The sequence below is a fragment of the Wolffia australiana genome, chromosome 5 (genome assembly GCF_029677425.1).
Source record: "Wolffia australiana isolate 7733 chromosome 5, ASM2967742v1".
In the NCBI taxonomy this organism is placed as follows: domain Eukaryota; kingdom Viridiplantae; phylum Streptophyta; class Magnoliopsida; order Alismatales; family Araceae; genus Wolffia; species Wolffia australiana.
Window position 1 is genome coordinate 22,324,335 of NC_135839.1, and position 18,447 is coordinate 22,342,781.

At 38.4% G+C, this 18,447-nt stretch overlaps 1 protein-coding gene across 3 annotated transcripts; it reads left to right on the forward strand.

The window, feature by feature from the left end:
• Nucleotides 1-1,168: 1,168 nt before the first annotated feature.
• TTN7 (Structural maintenance of chromosomes (SMC) family protein) lies at nt 1,169-16,978 on the forward strand. Of its 3 annotated transcripts, none has more exons than XM_078576202.1 (29): nt 1,169-1,338; nt 1,419-1,568; nt 1,648-1,723; nt 1,815-1,853; nt 2,003-2,070; nt 2,251-2,322; nt 2,481-2,560; nt 2,638-2,716; nt 2,950-3,067; nt 3,149-3,324; nt 4,069-4,314; nt 4,428-4,549; nt 4,661-4,805; nt 6,119-6,291; nt 6,362-6,461; nt 7,049-7,185; nt 7,287-7,488; nt 13,840-13,927; nt 14,006-14,155; nt 14,485-14,636; nt 14,732-14,923; nt 14,987-15,170; nt 15,253-15,323; nt 15,406-15,557; nt 15,667-15,835; nt 15,911-16,057; nt 16,147-16,242; nt 16,309-16,751; nt 16,812-16,978. In XM_078576202.1, the coding sequence occupies exons 2-28, from the start codon at nt 1,554-1,556 to the stop codon at nt 16,747-16,749; spliced, it is 3,690 nt and encodes a 1,229-aa protein (XP_078432328.1). In that variant the 5' UTR covers nt 1,169-1,338; nt 1,419-1,553; the 3' UTR covers nt 16,750-16,751; nt 16,812-16,978. The 3 variants fall into 3 exon arrangements, with proteins under 3 accessions (XP_078432328.1, XP_078432329.1, XP_078432327.1); XM_078576203.1 differs by having other exon boundaries at nt 16,309-16,483; nt 16,559-16,978; XM_078576201.1 differs by having other exon boundaries at nt 16,309-16,978.
• The last annotated feature ends 1,469 nt before the right edge of the window (nt 16,979-18,447 follow it).

The window sequence follows — 18,447 nt, forward strand, 5'->3', positions numbered from 1 at the left end:
TGATTAAGTTAAATAAATATGTCATTAAGTAATCTTTATGATGATATATTTATTTATTTTTTAAAGGCCAATAACATTAATTAAGCCACCGGATCCATTGACAAGACTGATATATGGGCCTAAAGGGTCACATGCAAATGGTATTTTGGAAGTCTCAAGATACATTTAAATTTTGAGTTTTTTAAATAAAAAATTCCTATTTAATATAAACAGTGGAAGGCTCTAAATAAAATTCACCCATGCCAGAATTGTTTTTGGCCTTTACCTTCTTGTCCCTTCTCCCCTTGTCTTCTCTCTATTCCTGATGCGATTGGGATGGCATAAGAATGAAGGTGGTCCGAACGATGCTTGTCAGGATAAAGGAGGAGATTCAACATGCCATGGGATCATGTGGACATCCCTCGGGGATGAAAAATTAACAAATCAACACATCTCAAATAATGAATCAATAAATCCCAGATCATATTTGTGCCCAAGTGATTTGATCATCAGTTTCGAATGCCGTCAATTTTTTTTCACAGTCTTCCACCACATGAATCATTCAAATTTCATCTCAATCAAGGCCATAGAACCTACTAGTTACCGAAGTGTATATCTAATAGAAAATGATTTCTTTAATATCTTCGGGATCCTGAGTGCTCCATTAGGTCTCTATTCTTGATCTCTGTCTAACCTCTAAATGAACATCAACATTTGTTTCTTCACTAAATAGAAAAGTGATTTGAGTCAATGATTCATAATTTTGAAGCATCTATAATTCCGTGTCATCAACAGCTTATCAACAGTACTTTGCCCAAGAATCTCAGTTTATCAACAGTACTTTTAAAATTATTTTTTAAAATACTCACATCAAACCACACCAAAAAAATTGCACCACACTGCACATCGCAAGAAAATTCACCCTTACACAAAATTGAGCATGCCTAATATTTTTTCTTCCTCGAGTGGCCATCTGCATTGAAAATCCCAAATACTCTATCCATGATTCATAAACTGTCAAATCTAACATTTCTGTCAAAACCAATAATGGCTGAACTATTTGCTGCTACCATCAGGACTATATTACATGATCCATAACAAAGAGAGAATGGGCCGCCTACCACCGGCCCAGTACGATCTTCTTCGAGGACTCTTTAAGGACAACAAATTATGCCGTATTTTTACAAGCGAGTATGGATTTGAATTAATATTTCCTTCTGTCAGAAACTGGCGCGTGCAGAGCTTGCTTTCCGTCTCCTCGCTTCTTTTCCCGCCCATGCCCAGTCACTCAACGCCTTCCACGATCTCTGCAGCTTCTTCAGTCATCTGTAATGGCCAAATTGCATTCGATCGGCCAAGGTTTCAGTTCTAATCTCGGTTATTTGTTTTCGTTATTGTTTGTTGACGCCTGGATCTAATAAATTTCCAACTTTGGTCAGCAATACTCCGATCGACTGATTGCTAGGGTTCCTGCCATTATCGACAATTCGTCGTCCTTCGCAATTCCTTACTTACTGACCACCATCGATGTACCTGAATAATCCTTAGATGCGTAGCTAATTTCCTATTTCGACATGTATATCAAGCAGGTGAAGGACGAAATTAGAAGTACACTTTCGTTTTATTTTGGAGGTGGATGTCTTTTACTCATGTCTTACATACTTTTAGGTCATAATAGAAGGATTTAAGAGTTACCGTGAGCAAGTCTCCACAGAGCCGTTCAGTCCTAAAATCAACTGTGTTGGTAACTGTTTCCTTCATGTCCTTCTGAACATGTCATTAGTTTGAATGTTATCCCCGTGCTGACTTGTTTTCATACCCTGATTTGTTCTCAGTCGGAGCAAATGGATCGGGAAAGACAAATTTCTTTCATGGTAAGAAAGGATTGTTATAATTAGTTTCAAGCTCATCTTTCCTCTGGAGCTATCTTCTTCAGTTTTAATTACAGAGGTTTGCAATTTTAATTTCAAATGCTGTTAAATCAAACTAACAAACACTTGTGTGACGAAACTTAAAACTACAGCCATAAGATTCGTCCTCAGTGATCTGTTCCAAAACCTGCGCAGTGAAGATCGTCACGCCCTTCTCCATGTACGGTCTTCTACTTGGCATTTGACATCAGAATTATGGTGCTTTGAATATGAAGGATATACTTCTTTCGGTCAAAGTCATTAAAAAAATTAAATCTATCAGTTTCTAAGAACGGCACTTTTTCCGTTTTATCATTTCAACTATCCACTGTTCACAAGTTTTTCCTTTTGATGAATCCAGGAAGGTGCTGGCCATCAAGTGGTGTCTGCATTTGTCGAAATAGTTTTTGACAACTCAGATAATCGTATCCCCGTGAGTGTTTTCTTCGCTCTACTTCGAAATGTCAGATAATTTAAAAATATTAAATAGCCATCCGCATCATGACGCCTAAGGACTTAGAAATTCAAAAATGTCTTAGATACGAATGATAGGCAAAGCTGTGGAAATTGCTGTTCTCTTTTTTGATTCAGGTGGACAAGGAGGAGGTACGGCTGCGCAGGACAATTGGTTTGAAAAAGGATGAATATTTCCTCGACGGAAAGCATATTACGTATGCCTCTGCTTCATCATACGGCTTCTTTTTGAGCGATTGCAACCCATTTTTAAAGATACCAAATTCCTTTCCAGGAAAACGGAAGTCATGAACTTACTAGAAAGTGCTGGTTTCTCTCGTTCAAATCCATATTATGTGGTTCAACAGGGAAAGGTCAAGTATTCTTTTTTGGTCATCTGATGTATTTAAACTATTTATTGCATCATTTTAATTTTCGTATTTTGGTTGTATCTTTTATTCATCCGTTTATTTAACTGCATATTTTTTTGAACTTTGTTTTTCTATCTTCAATTATCTAATGGCTTACAGCTTATAGGCTTTCTATGATTTTTTTGGTCTTAAGCCATATGTCCGTAAATTGATTCTCTGTAGCTGATGTGTTGTAGATTGCGTCCTTGACTCTGATGAAAGACTCTGAGCGGCTGGACCTGCTGAAAGAAATAGGCGGAACTCGAGTTTATGAAGAGAGACGCAGAGAAAGCTTGAAAATTATGCAAGAAACCGGCAAGTCTTATATTAGAGAATGATGAATGTATTGTGTTATCAGAATGAACGTTTTGATTAGAGTTTTGACTTGCTAATCAGGCAACAAAAGGAAGCAGATAATTCAAGTTGTCCAGTATCTGGAAGAAAGGCTGAGGGAGCTGGATGAGGAAAAAGAGGAACTGAAAAAATATCAGCAGTTGGATAAACAACGACGATCGCTAGAGTATACAATTTATGACAAAGAACTTCAAGATGCGAGATTGAAGCTCGGAGAGGTCTCAAACTTCAAACTTTTAAAAAGTTTCTTACATGAATTAATTTGTAAGCATTATTCTGTTGACCTCTGCCTCTTCATATTGATCTTTACAATCTGTTTTATGTGTTGATGGACTTTGGGAGTAACGTTGATTGGTTTAAGGAAGTGGTTTTAGTGTTTGTCAATGGCATAAACATTTTATATTTCGATTTCCTTATGCTTTCACGATTTCTATTCTTAATCTGTATTTCTCATCTTTAACCTCAACAGTTTATCCCCGTGCCATTCTGAATAGCGTTAGCTTCTATGACTCCAAATCGAACAACACAATTATCTCTACTTTCACAGAACATGGTGCAGAATGTTCAGCGAAATTTTCTCTTCGTTTAGCTTAAATGCCGTTCTGCAATTATCTGATATTATTTAACCTACCTTGAATCCACGTTTGGTGACAGAACGCCAATGTGAAAACATGGAAATTCTTCAGGGTGCCCTCTCAGCACAATGAAATATATATTTAATATTTCCAGTGGATTCTACGGCTGATATATGCATAAGTAATGCGGTGTTATCTTTGCTGCAAATAAAATGATTATGTAATATATTTATTTCCCCTTTTCGAAAAATTCTTCTCATTAAATTTCATGATTTGAAGGGCCAACTCATGTGTCATACTGTACATTTATGTTTTACGAACCATGTATATTATCGAGAGAATATCATTTTATGCCTTACATTAACACTAATTTGGATTATTTTATAGATAGAAGAGGCTCGAAACAAAGTGTCAGAGAAATCTGCTCACATGTACAATAAAGTACTTGAAGCTCATGAAGACGTAAAGTCCTGGGACAAAGAAAACAAAGCTCTCAGTAAAGAGGTTCAGAACTTGCATAAGGAGAAAGAAGCATTGGAAAAGCAGCGGACTGAAGCTCTAGAAATGCATGCACAGATAGAACTAGATTTAAAGGATCTCGAGGAAAAGAGATCTGTCGATATTCGTTCCAAAGTATGATGCTTTCTTGTTTTTTGGCATGATATATTATATCATTGGTAGTTTGCTTTAGACCTAATCATGACAACGGTGTTGATACTGATCGCATAGTGTGAATTTATTTTCAGGCTGAGGCTGAAAAACAGTTAAAGAGCTTGAGGAAAGAAATTCAGGAATCTAGAGATGAACTGAATATGATAAGGCCTTCCCACAATGCCAAAGTAATGGAGGAGGAAGAAATTTCTAAAAGGTACTTGCTGTAACTCGTAGCTTCATAAAGAACTAGGGCTTTGTTGCTCTCATCTTTCGAACAGGTTTCCAGTCATTACGATTTGCTCATGGCCACATTTTGAAAAATCAGCATCATGGATCGCGAGAAGCAGCTCAGTATATTGTATCAAAAACAGGGGCGTGCCACCCAGTTTTCTAGTAAAGCTCAAAGAGACAAATGGCTCCAAAAAGAGATTGATGACCTCCAGCGAGTTCTATCATCAAATCTTGTGCAGGTGTTTGACTTGTTTTGTGGTTTACGACTTGCTGTTTTTTTATCAGTACTGATGACAGTGTGCCACTCTGAAATAAAATTTCCGTCTTGTGGGCAACCCTTTAAAAGAATAAAGTTCGGTCTTATGTCTTGTTTATGTGAGTTTGGTCCTGATTCGAGCAAATGTAGATAAGTATTTCCTAATGAAACATCTTGTTAAATACGTACCAAGAAAACCCTCTCGGTAGTTCAGAAATCCAAGTGGTGTAATGGAGTTGAAGAACTCGATGGCGGAGGAATAGAATCTGTTGGGAAATAGGTGGTGTGGCCTACTAGGTCCACTAGACCTTAGCCCACTAAGGGTTCCCTCTCTTAATCCCACATTGATAAATCTCTAATACTCTCTCTCAGCCCTATATAAGGGCATGTATCCCTTCTTTTCTAAGCAACAAAGTTCTATCCATATTATCTTCTTCAACAGAATCCATAAGAGGATGACAGAAATGGGTAGCTGAGGGTCTCTGGCAGATATCCCCCCTCTGAACAGCAAGCCCAACCCTGCTATCCAGAGACTAAGTTGCTCCTGCAACATCTTTTTGAAAAGAGACTGAATATCCCTGCTCCTTCCTGGTCTGTTTACTTAGGTTGCCACAAGGGCTGTATTAACGTACACATGTCTTCTCTTGATTGGCCTTCTGGGCAACTCATGGAGAAGAATAGCTATGTATCAGCTCTGCATCAAAAAGAAATTCTCGCATGAGGTCTATGTCATCTGGTGCAATACCGTATGCTATCCCTGATAGGACGATGATAAAGCCTCAGCAGAAGCTGGTTTTCCGCTAGAATATCTGGGATTGGTGCTTAGATTTGTTTGGGATGAACTGGGCTTGCACTGTTGCAGTCGTGAAAGTCATGATTGCCATTATTTTTCTTCTGAAAACAAATCTATGGTTTCTTGGAGGAAATCCCAGTATAATTCGGATTTTGGGGACTCAAGTTTCTGTTGAACGTGCATGGAGTTACGCTGTCCACATTAAACTTGGTCAATCTGGTCGACGATAATATTTTCATGTATTTGGACTTAAATATATTAGTTTCCATTGTGAAATTGTACCTCTTTAAGACGAAGATGCAGTTCGCACTAATTGGTTGTTGGTTTTTATTTTACGGTTGTAATATCTTGTCGGGATTCTTGTACTCTTCTTTGTATCAGAATTTTTTACTATTTTTACCTGTACTTTGGATCTATGAAATCGTTACTTTTTATTATATTCTTATTGGCAATTTTGGCCCTTCATGGTTTGATTAAATTTGAATGAATTTTGAATTATTTAGGAAAAAAAGCTTCAGGACGAGATTCAACTTCTCAAGGATGAAATTAACAAAATGGACTTTCACATCAAAGAACGAGGTGCTGAGCTGCAGAAGCAAAGCTCTCTCATCTCTAAGGATCAAGGTGATTTCAGCGTTTTGAAAAGGCAAAGGGATGATCTTCAGGAAACTCGAAAGTATGTTAAAATTTTCATTATTTAGTCTATGACTGTATGCCCTGTGCTTAGTTTTTGGGAGCTTTTGTAGGTCCCTGTGGAAGAGAGAAGGTGATCTCACGGCTGAAATTGACAGACTTAGATCAGAGGTATTAAAGGCACAGAAAAGCCTGGACCACGCAACCCCTGGAGTAAGCATCTGGTTCCTCACATTTGCATTTATGAAAGATTGGGAACTCTACAAAGATCTTTAGGTTTCTCTTCGATTCATAAATTTCTCTTCGATTCGATAAAAATGAAATATTTCTTCTGCCGACTTAATTGAACACTCGTGGGAAGCATTCAGTGGTGTGCAGAAGAAATCTATATATATATATTTTTTTGAGAAGAGAGTGACTTCAAGGTTTTAATGAAGAACGGAATAGTACTTTTTAAAACATGCAAAAAGTTAAGCCAGATTAAAACTTTTGTACATTCGAAAAACAAAAAATAGAATAAACATTCTGAAATGTAGTTAGAGTACTGCTTGTATTTTATATTCTATAATACTTATTTCATTTGAAATAAGTATTATAGAAAATAATACAATAGAGCGATGAAAATTGCAGTAAAATACAATAAGTATTATATAATATAATATACTACAACTAGTATGATACTTATTTCATCTTATTTCAATTTTCTCATTCCCGAATTGCAGTAAATCGATGGAGCTAAGTGTCTAATTTCTGTGCCTGTGCTATTCTAGATGTCTCATATCCTCCCTTTTTTTCCATAGGATATAAGGAGAGGGCTTTCCTCTGTGAACAGAATTATTAAAGATCACAATATTAGAGGTGTTTTCGGTCCAATTTTGGAGTTAGTGGACTGTGACGAGAAATTTTTCACTGCCGTTGAAGTTACTGCTGGAAACAGGTTTGAGAACTGAGTACCATGCCCTCCGATTTGTCCACGTTCTGTTTCTATAATTTCTGTCCTTTGTGATGTTTGTCTTATGATATTTATTCATTTGGCAGCTTATTTCACGTTGTGGTCGAGAATGATGGAATCTCTACGAAGATCATTAGATTTCTTACTTCTGAGAAAGGTGGACGTATTACTTTCATACCGTTGAATAGGGTCCGAACTCATCAAGTGAATTATCCTCATAGTTCTGATGTGGTTCCACTTTTAAAGAAGCTGAATTTCTCTCAGGATCATGCACCGGCGTTTTCTCAGGTTGGCAATGCTTCTGATTCTGTCCCTCTTTCTATTTCCAATGTTAGATGCAATTGGAGTCAAGATGAATATACGACTATTTCACTTCAAAGCAACAGTCGACTGCCATTAATTCGATCGACAAATTTTGTAGTTTATTTTGGCATTCGGTTCTCTTTTCTTCCATGTTCTTGATGATCTGTGGTCAACCAAGATGAGGGATGATTAAAACAATCATTATAGTGGCATACTTTGGTTTTGTGAAAATTTCAGCCTTATTCGCCCTAAAAATACTGCATCCCTACGATGAGCTATATTTTCTCAATATAAACGATTTATTCTTATGAGAAAATGGAAATGCATTTTCTTACTCTTCGCTGTAGTTTGTTGGAAACCTTTCGTCATGAACCTATCATGGGGAGGCTCTAAACATCGTTCCTCTTTCCATTTTCCATTTTGTGTGATGCTGTTTATCTTGGTTTTCAGGTCAGTTACACCTCGAGTTCTGAAAGATGTGTAGTGATATACAAGTCATTGCTGTTTTTTGTCTCTATTTTAGATTTCTGTGGCCTGCAGGTCGACAGCACTCCTCTCTTTCGTGTATAGATGCAATCATTATGTTGTTACAGTCTTTGATAATCAAGAAATGTCTACGTCCTAAGAAGCTTCATGAAAAAAAGTTCAACAATAATTTTAATAGTGATCCATAACGATAATGGTATCTTATAACGATGGTCTTCAATTTTCGTTGGATAAAGATGTTTATATCACTTTGGTTATTTCCTCTATGGTTCATTGTATTGGGTTGATCACCGATTCCAGGTAATATTCCTCGTCTTTTGAAAAAAATCTATGTTTCATAATATTCTCCTGTGCTTCTCCTGAGATTATGAGGATTTCTACGGTGAAATGTTATATTTAATCTGATGTAATGGAAAATAACTTCTACCGCATAAAAGGACTCCCTTCATAGCATAAAGTAATAACAAGGAAAGTGGGAAAAAAGTGGCATCTGTTTTGGTCACTACTGACAACAATAGAATCGAGACAGGAAGTGGAAGAGAAGAAGAAAAGAGAGAGTTTTCTATTTCAAAAACATAAATTTGTACATGCGATGTATATCGCTTTTTATACAAGTCTCAAAACGGCTAGTTCAACGGTCATATAACGGCTAGTTTTACTAGCCGTTATTGGGCAAATGGATTGGATTGGGAACCCGATATTGGGCCAGAGATGGCCCGATACAATGCCCCTTTATCCTGGGCTTCCCAAGTGGCCTATGTCTTCAGCATATCTTCGACACTCCCCCTCAAGTGCAGGAATGTATGTTCTTCATTCCAAGCTTGGATCTTAAATATTGAGTTTTCTTGATAGGTAGCCCCTTGGTGAAGATGTCTGCACACTGTTCATCGGAGCTCACATATTCTGTCTGTAGGTTCCCTTGTTCTAAGTGATCTTGGATATAGAATCTATCAATGTTTACATGCTTCATTCGATCATGGTCAACTGGATCATGAGCTATATTGATGGCAGACTTATTGTCGCAGCGGATGATAATTAGTCTTAGGAAGTTGATTTTCAAATCTTCTAGGAGATTCTTGATCCATATTGCCTCGTCGATTCCCGTGGACATGGCACGAAATTCAGCTTCAGTGCTTGATTTTGATACTACACTCTGCCTCTTGCTTCTCCAGGTTACTAGATTTCCTCCTAGCATTGTGCAGTACCCCGTGGTTGACCTGTTGTCAAGACGAGAGCCAGCAAAGTCAGAATCAGTGTATACAATAAGGTCGATCTTACCTGTTTTGCAGTGTGCGATGCCCAATCCTGGTGTGCCCTTTAGATACCTGAGAATCCTGTTAGCTGCTTGGAAATGCGAGTTCCTAGGAGAGTGCATAAATTGACTTAAAACATTCACAGCATAACATATATCAGGTCGCGTATGTGATAAATACAAGAGTTTTCCTATTAGACTCTGATAAGAGTTGATGTCTACTTTAGGTTCATTCTCATTTATAGTTAATCTATGAGTAACTTCGATTGGTGTTTCATTTATGTGGCAGTTTATATGTTTTGTCTTATTTAGGAGATCAAGTATGTACTTCTGTTGTGTCATTAGGATACCTTCACTTGACCTTGCAAATTCTATACCCAGGAAATATTTTAAGGGTCCTAGTTGTTCAATTTGGAAATTTTTACCCAAATGTTCTTCGAGAGTTCGTATTTCTTTTAGGTTATTCCCAGTGATTATAATATCGTCTACATATACTATTAGTGTTGTTAATAGATCCTTTTCGTAGTGTTTTAGGAACATAGTGTGTTCCCCATTACACTGGCGGTATCCTAATTGTTTCATAGTTTGAGTAAATCTCCCAAACCATGCTCTAGGGGATTGCTTTAGTCCATATAGAGCCTTTCGAAGTCTACACACTTTTCCCTTATCTTGATGTTCTTCATATCCTGGTGGAATATCCATATAAATCTCTTCTTTTAAGTCCCCATGTAGAAATGCATTCTTAATGTCATATTGATTTAGTGGCCAATCCAGGTTTACAGCTAAGGATATTAAAATCCTAATGGTATTGAGTTTAACAACTGGTGCAAACGTCTCTTGGTAGTCAATTCCATATGTCTGAGTGTATCCCCGAGCTACTAATCGTGCTTTGTACCTATCTATGCTTCCATCTGGATTACATTTTATGGCGTATACCCATTTACATCCCACAGTTCGCTTATCCTTAGGTCGATTGACGATTTCCCATGTGTTGTTCTGTAGTAAAGCTCTCATCTCTTCATCCATTGCTTCTCTCCAATGTGTACTTTTCAAGGCTTCTTGGGGACATTTGGGAATAGGTATAGCTTGAACTTGCGTCAGAAACATCTTGTATTGATGTGAGACTTTCTGGTAATTGAGATGGTTTGCCATTGGGTATAGTGGTTATTTTGTACGCTTCCTTGTGCCCTTTATTAGGGCTATTTGCCAATGCATTGCTTCATTGTTTTGATCTGCTGAATCTTCAGCATATGCCTGTTCCCCTTCATTTGATAGTTCTCCCCCTTGTGATAACTCTTGTTCTTTTTTCTTACCCTTTTGTTTTCTTTGATAATACTTGGGATATGGGGAAATCCGAGACGTCTCCCCCTTTTCGCCATTCACATCTGGTGTTTCGGATTCCTGGTCTTGTTCAGGCTCACGTGGGGGGCCTTGAGAGTTTATTTCAACCACATTATCAAATATTTTATGCTTTTCTAAACAGTGGTCACCTTTATTTTCTGGTGATTGCTGGTCCACCTTTGAGTGCTCAATATTGAGTACACGTGATACGTCTTGATGAGATTCATTCACTTGAGGTTTATAGTAAAACAATTTCTCATCAAATACAGCATCCTTAGTTACCATGTATTTCCGGGTTATGGGATGATAAAATTTATATCCCTTTTGTGTAACAGAATAACCCAAAAATACACATTTTAATCCTTTTGTTGACCACTTATTCTGCTTATGTGCATTATTATACACATATCCAACACACCCAAATATTTTGGGAGGTAGCCCAGTTTTCAATCTTACACTCGGGTAATATGACTCAAGTAATTCTAGGGGACTTTTAAGACCAAGGCGTATCGAAGGGAGTCGATTGATCAGGTGTGCTGAAGTCATAACCGAAAAACCCCATAGATTAGTGGGAACGTTTCCTTGTATCAATAATGTTCTCCCTTTATCCACAATGTCTCCTATTTTCCTTTCTGCTACGCCGTTTTGTTGGGAGTGTATGGGCATGAAGTCTCATGTCTAATGCCCTCATTTGTAAAGAAATCCATGAGTTCGTGATTCATAAAATCTCTTGCGTTGTCGGTTCGTAATCCTTGTACTGGATCCCCGAACTGTCTCTTAATGAGGTTACATAAACCTTTTAGGTTCTTAGTAACTTCATGCTTGTGTTTCATCAAGAAGACCCAACTAAACCTACTATAGTCGTCTATACATACCAAGAAATATCGGTATCCTAGTATATCTGTTTGAGGAGATGGGCCCCAACATCACAATGAATCATTTGGAAAGGTTTTTCCATTCTAGTAATACTGGGGGGGTATGTCCCTCTCTTAAATTTCCCTAAATGACATGCTTCGCAATGCAATTTTTCAACCACGTCTTTAAACATGTTTGGATACATGTGTTTGAGTAGGTGGTAGGATGGATGACCCATTCTTTGATGTCTCCAAGATGACTTCGTCAGGTGGTCTCTTTACTATGGTTACCCTTGAAGCCTCCCCTCGTGGTGGTCTTGAGTTCTGCCAGGGTAGGTAGTAGAGTCCCTGGTGTACTTTAGCTAGTCCAGTCTTCCACCCGAGCTCCTTGTTACATAAATAGGCATCAAGATTATCAAACAATATATTATATTCTTTACTCTTTGCAATTTTTTGTGCTGAGATTAGACTAACAAATAGCTTTGGAACATGTAAAACATTCTTTAATTCTCCAATAGGTTCAATGTTTAAACTGCCCACACCCATTACAGGTAGTAATGTGCCGTCAGCAGTTTAAACGCACTTACCCTGGTGAATCTTTTCATATGTCATGAAGAAGTCTTTCTTAGACGACATATGGTCGGTTGCACCTGAGTCCAGGATCCATGCATTAGATGGATCCTGGGTAAGTAAAGCAATATTGTGAAATAAATCTTCTTTACCAGAGTTTGCCATTGATGTTGACCCAATGATTGACCCAGAGTTGATAAACGTCTTTCGGCTTTGTAGTTCATGCATCATTTTCTGGAAATCTTGTGCTGAAGGTAGATCATTACTGCCGTCTCCTTGTTGTGTCATGTGGGCTCGAGCTATATGTGGGGGCTTGCCATGCAGCTTCCAGCACTTGTCCTTCATATGTCCCTTCTTTTTGCAGTAATTGCAGACGATGTCTTCTCTGTTTGGTGATTCTGACCTTTAGAGGCATATGCAGTGCTTTCAATACTCCCTTTATTCGTGTTCAGACGGCTCTCCTCCTGCATTGCCTTAGACACAGCTTCATCAAATGTGGGCTCATCTTCTCTGTTGTAAAGTTGGCTTCTGATGAGCTCGAATTCTGGTCTAAGTCCTTGCAGGAATTGGCACAGTCGATTTGTGGCTTCATGAGCTCGAGCTACTGGATCGATGGAAGGAGGTCGACAGTGGTCTAATTCATTATGAATTTCCAGCAGCTTATTTGAATAAGTGAGGACATCCATATCCCCTTGTCTGAGAGTATAGGCCTGGATAATCAGATTGATGATCTTACTTTTATCATTCTTCTTGGAATGATTTCGGTGAACGGCTCCCATAGCGTTTTGGAGGTTTCGTAAGAGGTATATGTGGTAAGTTGCTCAGCCGAAAGTGAATCAAGTAGCCAACCAAACACAAACTCCTATTCCATGACAAACTTCTGATAATCTGGGTGTGACTCACTTGGGCAGCTTTCCGTTAGAAGATAAATGAGCTTTCTCGGCTTCAATGCAGCTTGAATCGTCCTTGCCCAGAGCAGAAGATTTCTTCCATTAAAGATATTGCATTTGGCGAGAACAGGAAGATGAGTCAACCACCGATCTGGAACAACTAGCTGGTTTCCAGCAGGTATAGCTAGTCCTGTTGGAGTCTGAGGTTTGGTCGATACTTCTGCCATAATCTCTTGAAAGACTGGTTCAGGGTCTTCACCACTAGTCTTCCAATAGGATGACTATGAAGAAGAAGAAGACGAGCTTACTTGAAATGCCTCAGAACCAAAAACTCCTCCACCAGTATTCTCGAGACTTCTTCACAAACAAGATCCTCCCGAAGGATGATCCTCGTCGTCAAGAGGTGTTGAGCGTTGAAGGTCACACCTGCTCTGATACCATGACAACAATAGAATCGAAACAGGAAGTGGAAGAGAAGAAGAAAAGAGAGAGTTATCTATTTCAAAAACATAAGTTTGCACATGCGATGTATATCGCTTTTTATACAAGTCTCAAAACGGCTAGTTCAATGGTCATACAACGGCTAGTTTTACTAGCCGTTATTGGGCAAATGGATTGGATTGGGAACCCGATATTGGGCCAGAGATGGCCCGATACAATGCCCCTTTATCCTGGGCTTCCCAAGTGGCCTATGTCTTCAGCATATCTTCGACAATTACTGATATTTTCTTTCGCCAGAGTGAATATCTCAACGTTTTACCTCAGATTTGCAGAAGAAAACGGTTTTTATTATTAATAAAATCTCGGTAATGTCTCCCTTCTGACTATTTGGTTAACAATTTTCTCTTTTTTTGTGACTTCTCTTGGGTGTTGTGTTGCATGATGCTACTTGACTTTATCTGGAGGCCTACTTTATATTTTACTCGGTCATTGTTCCTATCAGGTTTTTGGAAGAACAGTGATTTGCCGTGATCTGGATGTGGCTACAAGGGTTGCTCGAAGTGATGACCTGGATTGTATTACTTTAGAAGGCATGATCATTTAATTCGTATGGCTTTCGTCTCTTTCTTACTTTTACAAAGAAGCAGCTCACTTAAATAATATTTCAGGTGACCAAGTGAGCAAAAAAGGTGGGATGACAGGGGGATTCTATGATCTTAGGCGATCCAAGCTGAAATATGTGAAAGTTATTAGAGAAAACAAGATTTTGATCCATAAAAAGACAGCTGAACTTGAGAAGATCGGTGATGACCTCCGAGATATCCTGAAAACAACTTTTAGTTGCGTTTTCCCACTTCAGTCCCTTTCGACTTTTGTTATTTTATAGTTTGACAATACAGAAATGTGATGCCTTCCTATTCCATTGACTTGATTCTTCTTCTGTTATTGCATCTTATAATGATGTTATTTGTTTGCACTTATGCTTGAAACAATCCTGAATGACCTACTCTTAATTACCCCACATGCATTTTGTACTTTGTTTTGAAAACAGAAAGGAATCTAAGATTCCAGTTCTAAGTTTGAGGTTGTCTGGGTTACTTCAGCATAATCCATTTTTCATTGTGTCACTTCCTTGACATTTTCGCACAGATAGATCAGAGAATTACAAGTCTGGTATCAGAACAACAGAAGCTGGACGCTCAAGGTGGTCATGTCAGATCTGAACTGGAGCAGCTCAAGCAGGACATCACCAATGCTACTAAGCAAAAACTTTCAGTCTCCAAAGCCCTAGAAAATAAGGTGGTTGTGCTATCAGCTTATCATGTTTTTCCTTGGTCTTTGCGTTTTTACGGCCTCTGCCTAATTTCTATTCAACTCTTTTAATGTACATGTAGGAAAAATTGCTTGGAAACGCTCGCAACCAGATTGATCAGCTTCGAGCCGGCATTGCCATCAAGCAAGCAGAAATGGGAACAGAACTTGTTGATCAACTCACTCCGGAGGAGAGAAATCTTCTTTCCCGTTTAAATCCCGAAATCACAGAGCTCAAAGAGAAGCTTATTGCTTGCAGAACAAGCCGAGTCGAGGTGAGCCGGAAAATTACAAGCCTAGTCAAGTTCTTGGTTGAGATCAGTTGGTCTCTTTTACAGATTGAAACACGAAAAGAGGAGTTGGAAACGAATTTATCCACGAATCTCATGAGACGGGAGGAAGAGCTCGAAGCCATTAAGTTGTCTGCTGATTCTGACTCTTTGCCCAAGGAAACAGAAAGGAAAAGACAGGAGCTTAAGGCATCCAAGCAATCAGTTGATAGCCTCACTCTTCAACTGAAAAGTCTGTCCCTCTTGTGTGAACTTTATTAATTTATTTCAGGTGATTATTACTTGGACGATAAACTCATAATAATGTTCTGCAGAGGATCTTGAGAATCTGGAAAATCTGAAAAGGAAGCAGAGGGAGATAAAAAATTCAATCGAGACAGCGAAGGTACCATTTTTACCCTGACTACTTTAGCTTAGCTTAGACCCGTCTTTTATCCAAATGAGTCGAATTCTGCCAAATGGCACAGAATCTCGAGGCCAACTATGAGCGGACGCTTCAAGATGAGGCAAAAGATCTGGAACAGCTCTTAAACAGGAGGAACCTCCTCTTATCGAAGCAAGATGACTACATGAAGAAGATAAGAGAACTCGGCTCTTTGCCATCGGAGGCCTTTGAAACGTAACATGTTTCAGATTTACCGTCATGCTCCTTCACTCTTGGATTAAACTATCATGTTCAAATCATTTCATTAGTCTAGTTCGTTTCCCCTTATAAATATCTTCTCCAGGTACAAGAGGAAGAATATAAAAGATCTTCAGAAAATGTTTCACAAATGCAACGAAGATCTGAAGCAGTTCAGCCATGTAAACAAGAAGGCTTTAGACCAGTACATCAATTTTACGGAGCAACGCGAGGAGCTTCAGAAGAGGCAAGCCGAGCTAGATGCCGGCGATGAGGTTTCATATCCTATTGTTTATATACATCTATTTTATCTAAAAGATTATATTTCATGGCAATTCATTTTCTTGCAGAAAATTCGGGAACTTATCTCAGTACTAGATCAGCGCAAGGACGAGTCCATTGAACGGACTTTCAAAGGCGTGGCGAGGCACTTTCGAGAAGCCTTCTCAGAGTTGGTTCAAGGTGGCCATGGCTACTTGGTCATGATGAAGAAGAAGGTCCAACTTCATTTTATTTATTTATTTCAAAATTGCGTTAAAAAAAAGAAAACATGAAGATCTTATCCTATTTGTGTCCTCTTTGACAGGATGGTGACAACGGTGACGATGACCTCGATGAGGATGGCCCCCGCGACCTGGATCCCGAAGGGAGGGTTGAAAAGTACATCGGGGTCAAAGTCAAGGTAAACTGTTGAAAAGGTAGAGCGGTCAACATCCACGGGTCTTGGGTTGATGTTTGTGGTGAACAGGTGTCCTTTACGGGTCAAGGAGAGACCCAGTCAATGAAGCAACTGTCGGGGGGGCAAAAGACAGTGGTAGCCCTGACACTGATATTTGCCATCCAGCGCTGCGACCCAGCGCCCTTCTATCTCTTTGATGAGATTGACGCTGCTTTGGACCCCCAATACAGGACAGCTGTCGGCAGTATCCTTTTTTATGCTTCCACTCTCATCTTTTTTTGTTGTGTTGATTGGTTTTTCCTTCACTCTTGGGGGGAAGATATGATCCGGCGGCTTGCGGATGTGGCAAACACACAGTTCATCACGACCACGTTTCGGCCGGAGCTTGTCAAGGTGGCAGATAAGATCTATGGAGTGACGCACAAGAACCGGGTCAGCCACGTCAATGTGGTCTCCAAGGACGAGGCCCTTGACTTTATCGATCATGAGCAGATCCACAATGCCGATTGAAGGTCAGCGCTTAATTATTTCCTTTCATTTTCTCTGGTTTTAGATAATTCTCCTGCCTCCAGAGTCCAGATGCAGGATAGCTGCAACAGGAGACTCCTTGCCCATTTAGGAATCGTAAAAGGGCTGCTGAATACTTGACAGTTAACACTTTGGTATGTAAGGAAGACAAGTGATTATAGATGTTATGAATATTTGCCAACTGGAATGCCTAGATTGGTGTTTTGACTAATGTTTATACTTGTGGCTTTATTGCTCAGGTCGTAAATAGACTGCTCAAACCTGAGTTAGTTTATTTTTTATTGCAGTTAACACATATTTAGTTGTTTACAATATTCTAGGACATCATGAATCATTTGTTGAGAATTATTATTTGACTAGTCAAATGCCCTGGTTAACTCATATGTAAGTGTTTCTTGAAATTGAGTTAGATCAATATATATTTGTTAGGAGAAATATGACAGAATTTTTATTCCGTTCGATGGAATGAAGAGAATCCTTTCCACTTTGCACTATATTTCCTTTGAATTTTAAATGCTGAATTTAAGGATTTATTTGGTCGATTCACCCAAGTTATAAGGTGTTTAAGGATAGCTGTAAACTTTATTTGATGAAAGTTAAATGAACGCAGTGATGTAAATTTTTTGGCCGCATAGTCTCTAATGTGTGAAAAAAATCAGAGTAAAATTTATTAGGGCATAACGGTCTTTCAGACATAAATTTGACTATGGTTCAAACCTACAATTTAATAGAAGTTTATGGATTAAGATGATGAAGCCTATTTTGCACTGCAGCCACATGTAAAAGGCAAAATGGAGTTTTACACAATGATGTCCTTGTTCCTCACTGAACTATCAGATATTGACATGACGGCAGATCATATGACACCCCAAGGTCTGCTGTTCTTTTAAACAAAGCAAAATAAAGAGCATAAGAGAGATAAAAAATTAATAGGGAAAAAGTTGGCCGCCTTGATTTATATAGGGATGATGAATCATTGCAGAAAGACATGAAGGTCTTTTCTAGTTGATGATAAAAATAAATCATAGATAACCTCAGAAGAAATCCACAGTAATGTACAGGGATATAACACAAATAATTCGATTTTATTCTTAAAATTTTGTGCAGACCTTTATTTGAATTGATATTTTTTGCTTTTATACATTTTAAAATAATATACATTGCATCTTCCAAGTTAACCTGCATGAGAAAAACTAATAGAAAATCTATAAAGTAAGACTTTGATGTACAATTTGTCGAAAATCTGCCTGAGGCAAATTCTGTTGGCTACAAATCTATAGAGAAAACTCTAGTCATTATAAAATTATAGAAAGTTTTACAGTACCAACATATGGAAAAGATGTGATCATAAATAATGATAATCAAATAAATAATGATAATCAAATAAAAGTGCATTGCTGTATCCTTTTGTTGGAACTAGGGGGTGATATGTACTAAGAGGTGGGATATTTATAATCATCGTTTATTCTCTTGAATACACACATGCACATCCCTTTATCTCTTTCGGCAAGATATTTATTCGGTGGATCTTGGGACCCAAAGTCTGGTGAATGTAGTTGCCTAGGAGACAGAGACATTCAGCAAGTGCTAAAAAATTCTTCCAGACTTAAAGGTTCACATGTTAAAATATTTAGTGGAAACCCATGTCTCAAAGACTACTCTTGGATGCGTCTCCTATAT

Excerpts from the sequence above, each read along its gene's own strand:
- TTN7 (XM_078576201.1), top strand. Across the intron at positions 7,489-13,839 it reads ATGCACCGGCGTTTTCTCAG|GTTTTTGGAAGAACAGTGAT; the intron begins GTTGGCAATGCT and ends TGTTCCTATCAG. Across the intron at positions 15,324-15,405 it reads ATTCAATCGAGACAGCGAAG|AATCTCGAGGCCAACTATGA; the intron begins GTACCATTTTTA and ends CAAATGGCACAG.